Source organism: Carassius carassius, chromosome 9, assembly GCF_963082965.1.
Source record: "Carassius carassius chromosome 9, fCarCar2.1, whole genome shotgun sequence".
NCBI lineage: Eukaryota > Metazoa > Chordata > Actinopteri > Cypriniformes > Cyprinidae > Carassius > Carassius carassius.
Genome location: NC_081763.1, coordinates 35,799,390 through 35,816,378, shown reverse-complemented (window position 1 = coordinate 35,816,378; position 16,989 = coordinate 35,799,390). Strand labels below are relative to the sequence as shown.

The window sequence follows — 16,989 nt, the reverse complement described above, 5'->3', positions numbered from 1 at the left end:
CATTGCTGAAAGCAGCTGTTCAAACCGTTCAAACACCAAATGATCATTCTTGTCTTATAGTGATAAATGCTTACAGCATCATATACAGTAGCTTTGCCATAATTAGTGCAAGCAGACAGTTAATTAACTCAATACACTCAAGATAATATTAGATAGATCTAAGAGATTAAAACTGTCCTCTGTTTTCTAGACTATGTGCAATCAGAGTCTGAATTAATAATAAAGACACAGACAGCTACAAAAAACATGACAGACTGACCAGAATAACCAATAACTCATAAATAATAAAAACACTGAACTTATTTATAACGGCACTGAATGACAACAAGATGGCGCCGCAGACGACCGCCTCAGTGCTTGGCTCTCCAGCGTTTGTGCTGCTTTTGTTAGTTTTTACTGTTTGTTGTTTCTCAAACAGGGTCAGTTTTACCAGGGATGATCTGCTGAACATTCGGCAGAATGTACCAGATTTTGATTATTCTGATGTTTTATTGAATGTAAGTGAGTCTGCACGCTCGTCAAGCTCAGGAAGCGTGGAATTCATCAAAAAATTTATGTAGTCTTTATCCTAAGATGAAATTGCTTAATAGTCTTAGTCATATGTTAGTCATTTAAGTCTTTCATAGTTTTAGATTAATATTATTAATTGCAAAGTCATTGAATTTTTGTCAACTTTTAGTTATTACTTTTTGTCAAGCTGCAGTAACCAACATTTATTTTGGTAGCTATTTTATAAAAAAAATTATTAACAAAAATAGTCATTAATTCTTCTCTCTTTAAACCAAATCAATTAAACTTGAATCAAGGATTGAATTTGGAAGAACTGCTGTGTGTGTATTTGAGCGATGAGAACTGATCATGCTGTGTATGAGAACTGAAGAAGTGGAGCATGTGCGAGAGAGAAAGCTATTCTATCAGCATGATTCAACCTATCCCGCCTTCACTAAATGTAAGTTAATCAACAACGAAATATCCAATTGCAATCCAATGACAGGGACGCACATTTGGCTGTCTCCTCTGGCTTGCTTAGTTGGGGTCACTTCATCTACAGCGATATCTTTGACTTGGTTGCAAATAAATGCACAGACACTATTTAACTGAACAAAGATGACATCACTGAATTCAATGATGAACTGCCTTTAACTACGGTGAGACAGCTCAACATGCTGCAACTTAAGAAAACACATGCAAATTGAAAAAACATCAGCGAGTGAAGAAAACATCTTCATCAGTTTGACAACACAAGGATTTGCAGCGCGTTTGTTGTATGCATGTGTTGTGAAGGATTTGCAGTGCGTTTCATTATATGCATGTGTTGTGATTGTGTTGTCAAACTGATGAAGATGTTTTCTTCATTTGCTGATGTTTTTCATTTTGCATGTGTTTTCTTAAGTTGCAGCGTGTCTCGTCCACCGTATTTAACTGTCATTTTGCATTATTGACACTGTTTTCCTAATGAATGTTGTTCAGTTGCTTTGACGCAATGTATTTTGTTTAAAGCGCTATATAAATAAAGTGGACTTGAACTTACTTGACTTCACAATTCGAAGGACAAGACAATAGTCTAAAGGATGTATTTTGAACGTCCGGTAGTCCTCAGATAACATTATAGTCCTGTCTCGACTTGTTAACAAAGACGCAGCATATATTTTGTCATAGTTTTTAACATCAGATATTAGTTTTAGCTCATCAGTGTCTCGTATTAGTCACAGAAACAATTTGTCATTGTCGTCTTTGTTAACGAAATTAACACTGTCTCCCGGACAAAAAAGGCAGCTTTAGGACTCTCTGATCATTGTTCTTATACCGACCTACAGGCAGAAACTGAAATCAGCTAAAACTGAATTAAGGACTGTAAAAAGATGGACTAATGAAGCAGAGCAGGATTTACAATCGTGTTTTGACCTCACTGACTGGAGTGTTTTTGAAGCTGCTGCCACCGATCTGGACAAGCTCACAGAGACTGTAACATCTTATATCAGTTTCTGTGTTGTGGCCATTAACTAACTTGAAAGACTGGTCTTGGCTTATCTGAAGGACATCACTGGACCCTCTGCAGTCTGGGACAGAGCAAACAGGTCTTTGGTTGATGCAGTAAACATGGGACTGCATTACATCCTGCAACATCTGGACAGACCTGGGACTCATGTGAGGATCCTGTTTGTGGACTTCAGCTCAGCTTTTAACACTTTCATCTAGGGCTGGGTGATTTGACGATGGACTAAATTAAAATTCTATTGTTTCATATTACGCTCTACCATTTATTTTGTGGTGCTGCAAAATATTTTTTTTATGGCTATACTTTTTTCATTATTTTAATGATGCCAGTCTTACAGGCATTACACAGGGATGCAGGAGGCCTCGTGAATAACAGCATGCATGCTCACATCATGCTCCTGTGCGCATGGTCACAAAAACTTCATGTTTGCACATGTTTTTAAGCACTGCAGTTTAAAACAACTGATTTTAGGCAGTTGAAACACAAACAACAGAGCTATATGTGCGCACTGTCTCTGTTTCTGTGTGAGAGGAGTGTGTAAACCGCGCATCAGCTGCTAATAGAACTCATGAGCAATTTTGCTGCTTTATTGTCTTTGAACGATTGAATAAACATTTATATGCATCCAAATGCAAATGTCTTCATAAACACAGTCATTTAGGTCTTAAGGGAACGTAAACAGTTGTGAGAGAAAGCACATATCTTAAAGGGGAAGCTGGCCAATATTCGTCCTGTCTGCCATTCATATTAATCAAACAACTGTGAGAGAAAATCTCTCACTGCTCTTGACTAAATCACTTTTGTAACTAGAATAAGAAGAAAATAGATAGATAAATAAATAATGATAATGATAATAATTATATATATATATATATATATCCCTCACATCCAGCACACTCCCTCTTTGAACTGTTGCCACGCTACAGAGCACTGAGCACCAGAACGACCAGACACAGGAACAGTTTCTTACTTCTAATGCATCTAATGCAATCCATCTAATGAACTCTTGATAATAACTGTGGAACACACAACACTAGTATACAATAGTATACAATTTATTTAACACATTTAACTGTACATACATAATTGTCTGTATTACATATTTTGTTTTAGCTATTTAGTACATTGTCTATTTTGTATGTTTGTATATTCTTCTTCTTATTATTATCTGTGTCCTGTTTTTTCACTGTCATCCTGTCATGTTGCACTGTGAAGCTTCTGTCTCTAAAACAAATTCTTTGTATGTGTAAACATACCTGGAAATAAAGCTCATTCTGATTATTGTATGATTATTTTCCTGATTTGTGATGGTTCTTGTTCACAGAAGCGTAAAGTTGACTGCAGTCTTCAGCTTTTGCTCCTCCGATGGAAGCGTAAGTCACTTTATCATCACAGCAAACCTGAATCAACATCACAGAGACTGTTTCAACCCACAGTTATTACAGCATGAGGTTTGAGCTCAGTTCACCACACATTTATATCAGAATAAGAGAGATAAAGGTCACACTGAGAGAAGGTGCACATCCATGAGAGGACAAGAAGTGTTTGCTCACCTTGTTCTTTTTGGCTCTGTCTTTACTGACCACAGTAACTTCAGTATAAGTCACATCATCTGTCTGCTCCTAAACATCAGTGAAAATATAGTAAATCAAGCTGTTAAATGAAGCAGACTCATTATTACACACAGCTGCAGCAGACAATTAGGAGAAACAGAGTCATGTTCATCTCACCTACAGGTTTAGTGAACGTCTATTATACAGACATAATAACATGACCAGAGTAACTCTCAAATATTCACAGACGCGATGTTATGATGACAGATCCTACTGTAACTTGACCAGACTAACTGTCAAATATTCACAGACGCGATGTTATGATGACAGATCCTACTGTAAATCGACCAGAGTAACTCTCAAAAATTCACAGACGCGATGTTATGATGACAGATCCTACTGTAACGCGACCAGAGTAACTCTCCAATATTCACAGATGTGATGTTATGATGACAGATCCTACTGTAACATGACCAGAGTAACTCTCCAATATTCACAGACGCGATGTTATGATGACAGATCCTACTGTAACGCGACCAGAGTAACTCTCCAATATTCACAGATGCGATGTTATGATGACAGATCCTACTGTAACGCGACCAGAGTAACTCTCCAATATTCACAGATGCGATGTTATGATGACAGATCCTACTGTAACGCGACCAGAGTAACTCTCCAATATTCACAGATGTGATGTTATGATGACAGATCCTACTGTAAATCGACCAGAGTAACTCTCAAAAATTCACAGACGCGATGTTATGATGACAGATCCTACTGTAACGCGACCAGAGTAACTCTCAAAAATTCACAGACGCAATGTTATGATGACAGATCCTACTGTAACGCGACCAGAGTAACTCTCCAATATTCACAGATGCGATGTTATGATGACCGATCCTACTGTAACGCGACCAGAGTAACTCTCCAATATTCACAGATGTGATGTTATGATGACAGATTGTACTGTAACGCGACCAGAGTAACTCTCCAATATACACAGATGTGATGTTATGATGACAGATCCTACTGTAAATCGACCAGAGTAACTCTCAAAAATTCACAGACGCGATGTTATGATGACAGATCCTACTGTAACGCGACCAGAGTAACTCTCCAATATTCACAGATGTGATGTTATGATGACAGATCCTACTGTAAATCGACCAGAGTAACTCTCAAAAATTCACAGACGCGATGTTATGATGACAGATCCTACTGTAACGCGACCAGAGTAACTCTCAAAAATTCACAGACGCGATGTTATGATGACAGATCCTACTGTAACGCGACCAGAGTAACTCTCCAATATTCACAGATGCGATGTTATGATGACCGATCCTACTGTAACGCGACCAGAGTAACTCTCCAATATTTACAGATGTGATGTTATGATGACAGATCCTACTGTAAATCGACCAGAGTAACTCTCAAAAATTCACAGACGAGATGTTATGATGACAGATCCTACTGTAAATCGACCAGAGTACCTCTCAAAAATTCACAGACGCGATGTTATGATGACAGATCCTACTGTAACGCGACCAGAGTAACTCTCAAAAATTCACAGACGCGATGTTATGATGACAGATCCTACTGTAACGCGACCAGAGTAACTCTCCAATATTCACAGATGCGATGTTATGATGACCGATCCTACTGTAACGCGACCAGAGTAACTCTCCAATATTCACAGATGTGATGTTATGATGACAGATCCTACTGTAAATCGACCAGAGTAACTCTCAAAAATTCACAGACGTGATGTTATGATGACCGATCCTACTGTAACGCGACCAGAGTAACTCTCAAATATTCACAGACGTGATGTTATGATGACAGATCCTACTGTAACTTGACCAGACTAACTGTCAAATATTCACAGACGCGATGTTATGATGACCGATCTTACTGTAACGCGACCAGAGTAACTCTCCAATATTCACAGATGCGATGTTATGATGACCGATCCTACTGTAACGCGACCAGAGTAACTCTCCAATATTCACAGATGTGATGTTATGATGACAGATCCTACTGTAAATCGACCAGAGTAACTCTCAAAAATTCACAGACGCGATGTTATGATGACAGATCCTACTGTAACTCGACCAGAGTAACTCTCCAATATTCACAGATGCGATGTTATGATGACCGATCCTACTGTAACGCGACCAGAGTAACTCTCCAATATTCACAGACGTGATGTTATGATGACAGATCCTACTGTAAATCGACCAGAGTAACTCTCAAAAATTCACAGACGCGATGTTATGATGACAGATCCTACTGTAACGCGACCAGAGTAACTCTCCAATATTCACAGATGCGATGTTATGATGACCGATCCTACTGTAACGCGACCAGAGTAACTCTCCAATATTCACAGATGTGATGTTATGATGACAGATCCTACTGTAAATCGACCAGAGTAACTCTCCAATATTCACAGATGCGATGTTATGATGACAGATCCTACTGTAACGCGACCAGAGTAACTCTCAAAAATTCACAGACGAGATGTTATGATGACAGATCCTACTGTAACGCGACCAGAGTAACTCTCCAATATTCACAGATGCGATGTTATGATGACCGATCCTACGTAACGCGACCAGAGTAACTCTCCAATATTCACAGATGTGATGTTATGATGACAGATCCTACTGTAAATCGACCAGAGTAACTCTCAAAAATTCACAGACGTGATGTTATGATGACCGATCCTACTGTAACGCGACCAGAGTAACTCTACAATATTCACAGACGTGATGTTATGATGACAGATCCTACTGTAACGCGACCAGAGTAACTCTCCAATATTCACAGATGTGATGTTATGATGACAGATCCTACTGTAAATCGACCAGAGTACCTCTCAAAAATTCACAGACGTGATGTTATGATGACCGATCCTACTGTAACGCGACCAGAGTAACTCTCAAATATTCACAGACGCGATGTTATGATGACAGATCCTACTGTAAATCGACCAGAGTAACTCTCCAATATTCACAGACGTGATGTTATGATGACAGATCCTACTGTAAATCGACCAGAGTAACTCTCAAATATTCACAGACGTGATGTTATGATGACAGATTGTACTGTCACGCGACCAGAGTAACTCTCCAATATTCACAGACGCGATGTTATGATGACCGATCCTACTGTAACGCGACCAGAGTAACTCTCCAATATTCACAGATGTGATGTTATGATGACAGATCCTACTGTAAATCGACCAGAGTAACTCTCAAATATTCACAGATGTGATGTTATGATGACAGATCCTACTGTAAATCGACCAGAGTAACTCTCAAATATTCACAGACGTGATGTTATGATGACAGATCCTACTGTCACGCGACCAGAGTAACTCTCGAATATTCACAGATGCGATGTTATGATGACCGATCCTACTGTAACGCGACCAGAGTAACTCTCCAATATTCACAGACGCGATGTTATGATGACAGATCCTACTGTAACTTGACCAGACTAACTCTCCAATATTCACAGACGCGATGTTATGATGACCGATCCTACTGTAACGCGACCAGAGTAACTCTCAAATATTCACAGACGTGATGTTATGATGACAGCAGAGTTGTGGACTTGAGTCACATGACTCGAGACTTGACTTTGTGCAGTCTCATGTCTGTAACTAAATCACTATTTCGCACTCCTCTCCATGACTGCATGAAATTTGAATAATTTCTTTTCAATATTTGTGAAAGGAATAGCCTATGTAACAACATAAAATAATATAGAGTTTTCATTCCTTCCGTCTATTAAATCCATTCACTGATGGATTCTAATTGTTATTAAGGATTTGTAGCCGATACATTATAACTATTGTTATATATAAATTTTTCAGCTTCATTAAAACTGTCTAGTTCTGTAGATCTACGACAGTAGGTGGCGAAAAATGAGCGTCTGATTTACATTCTAGAAAAGTTATAAATATTTTACTTTACTGATTCATTAAAATCACTGAATTATTTAAAAATGAAACAGTGAACATGAACGAAATTATTCATTCACTTAGGCCTACGATTTGTTCACAAACAATGATTAATTCCTCCACGAACCACCACTAATTATTATATATTTATTTTCATGATACTTAATTATACTTACTATTTACTATTAATGACATGAAATGAACTGTAGTAATTAAAACAGAGATGCTAATTTGGGCAAACAGAACTAATGACTTGTTTAGGACTTGTAGCATAAAGATGAGGACTTACATCTCGACTTGGACTTGTCCGTCTTGACTTGGGACTTGAATGCAAAGACTCAAGATTTACTTGTGACTCACAAAACAATGAGTTGTTCCCAGCTCTGGATGATGGACTCTATCGTAAAATGACAGGATAATTATCTGATTAAGTCTCAAATATACACAGATATGAAAATATACACAAATCATTGAAGATGAATCATATTGTTCAGCATGAGTAGGATGAATGGAAATGTTGATTGTGTCACTGGTCCATTATATTTATTTCTATCGCTGATCTTTAGAGCAGAAACAGTAGAAATATTCTTGTCATCATCTAATGTGAGTTATAAGAGTATGATATTTCAGAATCAGACCTCTGTGGAGCTCATGAACACTAACAGCTCATGATCAACCTACAAAACTCACCCCAGAGTCATCAGTCGCTCTTCCGACAGCTGAAAAATAATGAGATGGGAACAGTTATGATCAAACACTCAACACAGTCTCTAAAGCAGATGACAAGTGATTTCTGAAAGAGTCCAGAAGACTCTAGTACTACAGAATACAAACATTAGTTTAACTCTGTTTAATACTGAGTCAGATGTTCTGGACTGAACTCTAGAAACTCACCGGATCTTTTTTTACGAATCATCAGCCAAAGAATCAGAGCAAGAAGGAGAAGAATGAATGAAGCACCGACAACAATCATAATCACAGTCACTGAGAAAGAGAGACGATACAGAGAGACACAATCAATCAGCTTTACTGTGTTTAACCAAATATAGAGAGACATCTGATACAAATAAAATGATAAATTATTTATTTAATAAAAGCATTATTATCCTTAAAGGGATCCCTCGGTATGAACACATGTATAGCTTAATATAACTTGATGTCTTTTATTGAAATATGTAATAGAAAACCCATGAAAGATGTTAAGTTATTTAAAAAAATCAACATCGTTTCCACAGTATGGGGGAGGGGCACCATTATTTTATGTGCACAGTAGATTCTGCATTGATGACGTCAAATGGTTGCACTCGGTGAGCTCCTGACACTTTTCTACCGCGACACAACTCAGTAGCGATGTCCGAATTCACAAACAAATAGTTACATTTAACCGGTTCTTCTTAGTGAACCGGTTGAACCACTCACTTAAACCTTTTACTTTTTTAACGTGACTGACACTCCCTCTGAGTTGAAATAAACCAATATCCCGGAGTAATTCATGCACTCAAACAGTACACTGACTGAACTGCTGTGAAGAGAGAACTGAAGATGAACACCGAGCTGAGCCAGATAACAAATGAACACGCCCACTGCTGGAGCAGTTCTCGTTTAGGGAACTTTGAGGGAACTTCGAACTGCGTCCTCTAGGGGCCGCTTTGGGGAACACCTCGTCGTGACCCGTGTCTGAAGTATACATTGAAAAAAACACCAACTTGTTGGCCGGCGACAGCCTCCGACGTCACTGCTGGCCTGACTATAAACAGGCACCAGGAGAGCACGTCATTACCTTCTTCGTCTTCACTGACTGTTTTGTTTTAAGCGTGCATCTGAAAGAACCGGTAAGGGCGATCTTTCTCTGTTTATCATGGTGACAACTAGCAAGCGCTTAGACGATGTGTGCATCCGTGTCTGCGTTATTTGACACCCGATGACACGCGCGATCTTTGCGTTATTTGTTTGGGTGAAGAGCACGCACGCGATGTCTTTGAGGAGGCAATCTGCGTGCATTGTGAGCATTTTTTCAATGGAAAAAGCTCCGCTCACGTTCGTCTCTCTTCTGAAAGAAAAAGGGGAAAAAAGGCAGCCATCTGCTTCCCGCGGTTCAGGACCTGTCCGCGTTGAGGCATGGAAGTGAATGAGCTCGTGAGAATACAGGTGGATCTGTCTGAATGGTTTAAAGAGGGATTTTCCCTTTCGCACTCGTAAAAAAAAAGAAAAAAGGGCGGCGGTCGAGAGAGAGCCTCGGGAGGATGATGTAATATCTTTAACACTTTCTGATACTGAGGTTAGTGCTCTGCTGGGTTTTTACCCAGGAAAAGCAGGAAATATTTGAAAAAGTGAAAAAGCTGAGGCTGAGCCTTCTCAATTCTCCTGCCCTGCGTATGTAGAGCTGTTGAGGTTATTGAGCAAAAATTACCTTTTGACCATAACCCTCCAGCTCAGGTGAGCCTTTTATTTCTGCATGATCTCCATACAGAGATTAAAAAGAAATCAAAGATGCCATTTTCTTCTCCCATCCATCGGTTTCGGCATGAAAGTAATCTGCCGACATCGAGGTGATGCGCCAACGGCTATGAGGGAATGCCCCCTGTAGAAAGAGCAAAATTTTTTGTAAATAATTATAAATAATTTTTATCTGTGAATTTTTTTTTTCTTTCTGCAGGGGAAACATCCTCTCTTAATATCCCTCCTTGCCATTTAAGCCCCTTCAGAAAATCATCTCGCTTAAATGGCAAGGCATACGCAGTAGCAGGTCAGGCTGTGGCTTTATTACAGCACAATGCTGGTACTTCAAGCATATCAGACTGATCTGCTAAGAGACCTGGATAGAGGCAGGGGCCTTTTTCTGATATGGTAGCTGAGCTGCGCCGCACCACGGATCTTTCTCCTTGCTACCAAGCAGGCTGCCTCCGCCATGGGCAGGACTATGGCGGCCATGGTGGAAGCGGAGAGACATCTGTGGATGAAACTGGCAGACATCGGGAGGAAAGAAAATGCTTTCTTCTCGATGTTCAGGTTTAGCCTTCTGAGCTTTTCCTTTGCAGTGCTCAGTTACAGTGTTTACTAAACACTCGCCAGCAGCAGCCATCCGGCTTCATGTTCCGGTATTAGGCAGCTGAGATCACAGGTTTCTGAGGGAGCCACCTTGATCATCAGGTCTGGCACAGCACTGCAGGAAATTTCATTTGTTTTTTCTCAAAACCACATGGTGGTCAGTGTGCACGTGAACACTTTGCGCACTTTCTAAAAATCCACAAGTGGTAAGTTTGCACGCAAGACTCTGCAAACTTTCTGAAATCTTGTACGATAAGGGTTACGCGCTCCGCTTCGTTCCCTTTCTTGAGAAGATTAGACCTTGGTTCCTTGGGCTCCATTCAGCCAGTGTGAATTTGTTTATACACCTCAAGCATCGCTTCCCTCAACATGAGGGGCTATTTGGGTGATTCTTGTGGTAATTTAGCAGCGCTCCCATTTTTCCAAAAAAAAAGGGTCACCTATGAGCGCGCAACTGTGAGCTCGGAGTTCTCCTCTCATTTGAGTTCTCTGTTTTTTCCCCAGAGCGCTCCAGTATTGTTTCCATAGATCGAGTTGATGACTCTCAATCATACTGTTTTGAGATACACTATTCCATCTATGAGCTGCTCTATCAGAGTGCCACGAGAGCCCTTCCTTAGAACAGTATTTGAAAATCCATGCTATGGTAAGTGTGCACGTGCACGTCATTGCACACTTTCTGAAATCCACACTGTGGTAATTTCGCACGCTAATATTCTGCGTTCTTTCTAAAATTCTATATGGTGAGGGTTTTGCTCGGTTGCTTCGTGCCCTTTGTTGAGTTGGTAAAAGCCCTGTTCATCTTGGGCGCCACTCCACCTATGTATCCTCGGATACCAATCTAAACAGGGTGTTGCTACTAGAGAACTGTCGAGACAGCTCTTTCAGCAAGCTTATGCGTAAGCTAGCGGTAGCCCCTGTGTGACAGGCAAGACTTGGTAGAAATGCTAGGTCCTTAGCCGTATCCCTTTAGAGGAATCTTTTCTGATTCCAAGCCTTCAGCTCTACCCTGGGCTGAGGCCCTAACAATTAAGTTGAGTTTTTAGCTTAGGCCTTTTGGCCATAATGGGTACTGTCACAGACAGCCGTCTAAACGTCCCAGGGCCAACTCCCATGGTAGAGTTGGTACTTAGTGCTCACCATGATTCTGGCCTGCACTCCCCTCAGCATGGCGGCGTGGGTATACTGTTCCTCAAAGCAGCCCCTAGAGGACGCGGTTCGAAGTTCCCTCGAAAGGGAACTATCTCAGGTTACGTATGTAACCATAGTTCCTTGAGTGGGGAACGAGACACTGTGTCCTCTAGCTCCCTGCCATGCTTCGGACGCAAGCTTTAGACGAAGAAGATAGTGACGTGCTCTCCCGGTGCTTATTTATAGTCAAGGAACTATGGTTACATACGTAACCTGAGACAGTTCTCGAGTCAAGAACCGGTTGCATCGGTTTTCGGATCACCAGTACACTGAACCGAAAACCGCTTCTTTCGGACGCGTCTGATTCGAGAGCCGAGGAGCTGATGATACTGCGCATGCGTAATTTAGCGTAAAGCCGACTGACTCACTGCGTGTCTGAACCGAACTGATTCTTTTGGTGATTGATTCTGAACTGATTCTGTACTATTGTTTTGAGCGTGGGTAAACCGAAGGCTTGAATGAAGGGCAATCTGGCTAAACGTAAGTTCATTTAATAACAAATACATCGCAATGGATTATGTATAGTAAGTGGATCATGGTTTCTGCGCTGATGACACCTAATTTATTTACTTTATATCTTCAAGACTTTAATCCTTGCATGCACATTATTGCTGTTACTGTATTTGGGTGCATTGTTGCAAAACTTAATTGTAAACTTTTCATGATTATGACGTTTTTAACTGACTAAAGTTATGATTACTGACTTTATATATTTGAATGCTTAATAGACGTGACGCCATTACGTCATCGCCAAAGACGTCATTACGTCGAGCGTAAAAGAACCGGCGAACCTGTTTTTTCAACCGGTTTATTGAAATGAACCGTCAGAAAGAACCGGTTCGTGGAAAAGAATCGAACTTCCCATCACTACCCCCCATAGTCCAAAATATGTATAAAAATATGTGATTTTTTTATAGTAGCATAAATTTGTATGGTTTTTCCACTACATATTTTTAGTTAGGACATAATTTGTGTTAGATTAAGCTATAGTTGTCTTAATACCCAGGGATCCCTTTAAGACAATGGATGCTTGTGATGATGATTTTATAGAAAGTTAATCTGTGCTGGTTCTCTAAAAACAGTCAATCCCAATGTACTAAACAACTGGCCGAGCGAAAACACTACAACAATATTACTGTAATATTAATACTGACATCCTCTGAGGTCATTTTCACAACAGTCCATTACTGAGACTCAGGAAAGTGCCAGATGTGTTTGTATGAAAGTCTGTAGATGACATTTGTGAGGACAAAACCAGTCTGTGAGAAGGTCTGCTGGTGTGTGATAGTGAAGATGAAGCTTGTGCAGGAGCTGCTGCTGTAGTTCAGCTTGATGTCGTCTCAGAGTTTGGCAAACATCACAGTTCTATACTTAATCACTACATGACACACAGTTTAAGCTCCATCATCACTGTTTTCATTGACAGTTGTTAAGAAGAGAGGTGTTACTAAATAATTAATACCTCCTTTATATGAGACTGAAACACAATAAGAAACAGTCAAATTGATCTCTGAAAGTTTCCACAAATCCACTTTTGTCTGAAAAGAGTGTTTTTGGCCATTATATTCTAGCTTTTATGTTTAAAAAAAGAATTTTTCTGTAAAGATGTTAATTTAAGGACTCAAGAAAGGATTAAAAGCTGAAAACCACACTGAATAGAAGAGAATATAATAGTCTATTTCACAGACTAGTCTATCATTTTCTCATAGAGCTGATTTCTCTAATGGCTTAAATCATTACCGATCATTATTACATAAAATAAATAGGACAGAGCAGAGAGAAATTCAGCATTGTGTTAGTTCAGTCAGGACACATCAGTCGAGCTCGCATCACTCAACAGTCAGCTGTTCCTGACGTGTACCAATCTAGTCTTGGCATCTATCACAAGCGGTTTGTGGGGCAGCTGTGGCCCAGTGGTTAGAGAGTTAGACTTATAACCTGAAGGTCGCTGGTTCAAGTCTCGGTGCTGGCAGGACTTGTAGGTGGAAGGGAGTGAATGTACAGTGCTCTCTTCCACCCTCAATACCCATGACTTCTTGACTAGAGGACTTACACAGACTGAATTTAGAGCAGCAATCCCAGAACCAACTGATCATATTGACTACAGCTGAAATATACAGGTAACAGTGAACAAATAAAATATTTTTTTTAATGCACTCATATTAACACATATTCACTGCATGAAGTAACAAACACCACAGTCATCATCTACAACCAAACCACGAGCTCTGCTTTTCAGCACAGTTATAACCACAAAAACCTCAACAGAAACTCTTCAAAAAGTCCAAAATAACTGAACATTGACTTGACTTTCAAAATCCATAAGATAACCCTTAATTTTCATCACTTTATTTCATTGAAAGTACTCATTTATTTTAAGCGATTGCATGCATTTGTAAATGTGGACACGAGAGGATTCAGTGAAAAGAAAGAGAAAGTTCATTTGACTGTACCTTGTGTAGTAATCCCTGCTGCTGTAGGTGAGTTTGGGCTGTGGACTGAAATCACTTCTGCTGCTGTAGTTGATTTTGTGACTAGATTCACTGTTGTCGTTGAATCAGCTGGAGCTGTGAAAGATTAATGTTAGTTTAGAAGCATCAAACTGTAAAACAGTGGTTTTCAAGTGTCTGTGAAATATTTTTCTATACTGTATTTTCCAAACCACAAGATTTAATAATCTGAAACTCAAAACATTTACAAAAGTGGTATGTTTTATGGAAAGACTTTCTGGACTAATTTCAAAAGGAATTCCAAATGTAATTTTCAAATATGTTTTCCATATGTGGACGCATTAATTGTGACATAATCCAAACACAGTTGCAAATCTTGTATACTGTTTGTGTTTTCACATTCGCGAATGCACAGTGCCAAGTTTCAAATGGAAAAGCAAAGTCAAATTAAAACTGTATTTTCCATGTCTTATGAGTTATGAGTCTGTCATATTTAAATTGCAGTATTAATTACCATGTCTGCTATTTCACTGTGTCGTGTATGTAACCTGCCAAAACTCAAATGGACTCCATTTGAATTTCTGATGCCTTACACGGACACCTGTCAATCAGTGTCAGGGGCGGGACTAAACCAGGGGTGTGTGTGTATTGGGAGGTGATGTCACACACAGATGACTGTGCCAGAAGTACACACATTTTTCTGTCAAGTCTCAGTTTCTTCATTATTCCCAGCAGCAGGTTCTGGACTGTTAAACTCGACTGCAGTTCATTAGTTTGCAGCAGAGCTTTGAGTTTCTTCTGTCAGACTGAAAGAAGCTTTTGTTTCTCGGTTTGTTCTGCTTCAGTGACACTAACAGTCCTTAATGTTACTGACATTATGAGGCTCTAAAACTGATTGATGAGATGTTTTCTCACCTGAACTCTTGACAGTGTATGTGACTGAGCTCTTGACTTGATCTCTGTGAGTAACTTCACATCTCCACTCTCTGTTGTGATCTTCATTCAGGAGTGTTGTATTCAGAGAGCTGATACAGTGATCTGATGAGGATGATATCTGATATCTGGAGTCTGATCTCGTCAGTTTAACACCAGCCTGATTCACCCAGAACAGATAAATTCTCTCAGAACTGACCGAATCATCACAAGAGACTCGAGGATATGAATACAGCTGACAGAAGAGAGTCACAGAGAGATCTGCACTGATCTCAGTCTGTGAGGATGAGACTGAAACACAGAATAACACACACATCACACACTCTTCAATCATCATGAGAGATTAAATCAAGAATTTACCCTTTTTAAATTGATCACATAATCATAAATTACCATGAAGAACATGCAGATAAACACGAGCATCAGGTCTTAGTCGTTCTCCACCCACACCAGTCCATTGTTGGCAGCTGTAAGATCCATGATCTTCTGTTGAGATGTTCCTGATGTTCAGAGAGCAGTCAGACCCCAGACTCAGTCTCTCATGTCTCTCTGTGTCTTTCTTTCTCCCTAAATGAATCAGTTCAACTGCTTCTGAATGACTGAATCTGTTATAGAGCCATGTAGTTGATGTACAGTCATGAAGAGCATTATTACAGGGCAGACGGACATCTTCACCAGAACTGATGAACACACGAGCATCATCCACTCCACTGATACCTGAAACACAACAACATCTGATCATTATGTTATATATTAATAAAGGAATGTTATATATTAATAATTTAAAACATAAAGCATAACAGCATAAAAATCTGAATATTCAAAACATAATATTTTTCCTGAACAGCACACACTCCAGATTAAACTATTGTTCTTCATCAGAGAGCTGTTTGAATCTCAAACACTATGTTAGGAATAATTCAGTGTGTTCTGTATGTAACGACAAGACTCTGAGAGCACAACGTGAATTTGGGCAAGAATTAACTGATCATCTTTCTCAGACTGATTCCACTGAGTGTCTTGAAGAGAAAACACAGATTTCTTTACCTGTGAGAAGTGAAGAGAGAAAGATCAGTCCCAGCAGACACAGATGACACTCATCAGGCATTTTCTCTTTCTCTCAGTCTTTCTCTTTATTATATGATCTCAACTCTTTCTTTAAACACTATCATCTCTTCCTGTGTTCACTTCCTCTGAACTGACCAACCGAGTGTTTCAAGTCTGCTCGAGTTGCTTTATATTCCAGTACATAATGGAGAAGTGTTGTCTCACAATTGTGTGAAAAGTGACTTTATTTCTGCACACGAGTGTCTTTCTGTTAGTTTCACTTCTCTCTTTTAGCAGTATTTAATTATGACACTATGTATGTAGCATGTATGTGTATGTATGACTGTGGGGGTGCTGGTAAATGTGACATCTCCAGCAACACTTGGCCTCTAATACTTGAACTCTATATTCGTTTCTATATAAAACTAAAAAATAAAATAAAAAGTTGACCCTCTTACACTAGATCTATCTATTATATCTACTTTTTATTATTTATATTTATCATAATAATGACTAATTCATATGAATAATCTGGACTTGTCGCAGCACTTATAATATTGTTACTCTTTTGTTAATTTTGATTGCTTCTGTTGTCCTCATTTGTAAGTCCATTTGGATGAAAGTGTCTGTTACTAAATGTAAATGTAAAATGTAAATGCAAATTTGACAGTTTTCTCTTCTGAATGCCATTTGTCTCACTCTTAGTCTTAGTCTTCTCTGTTTGACCTAGGGTGTGTTCAGCCCTGACAAAAACAGTACAATACCTTTTTTAAACGGAAACAGTGGCGTGTTGAACACTGT

General features: G+C 39.4%; 1 protein-coding gene and 1 long non-coding RNA gene across 2 annotated transcripts; both read right to left on the bottom strand.

Moving 5' to 3' along the window:
- Positions 1 to 2,992: 2,992 nt before the first annotated feature.
- On the bottom strand, positions 2,993 to 7,914 carry LOC132148699 (uncharacterized). The gene is made up of 3 exons (XR_009434962.1): positions 7,809 to 7,914; positions 3,553 to 3,621; positions 2,993 to 3,399 (listed from the first exon to the last, which is right to left on the bottom strand). It is a non-coding gene; the product is annotated as an uncharacterized LOC132148699 (long non-coding RNA).
- A 440-nt stretch (positions 7,915 to 8,354) lies between these two features.
- LOC132149713 (contactin-3-like) lies at positions 8,355 to 16,316 on the bottom strand. The gene is made up of 5 exons (XM_059559123.1): positions 16,189 to 16,316; positions 15,535 to 15,858; positions 15,124 to 15,432; positions 14,212 to 14,325; positions 8,355 to 8,503 (listed from the first exon to the last, which is right to left on the bottom strand). The coding sequence occupies exons 1-5, from the start codon at positions 16,247 to 16,249 to the stop codon at positions 8,370 to 8,372; spliced, it is 942 nt and encodes a 313-aa protein (XP_059415106.1). The 5' UTR covers positions 16,250 to 16,316; the 3' UTR covers positions 8,355 to 8,369.
- Between the last annotated feature and the right edge of the window lie 673 nt (positions 16,317 to 16,989).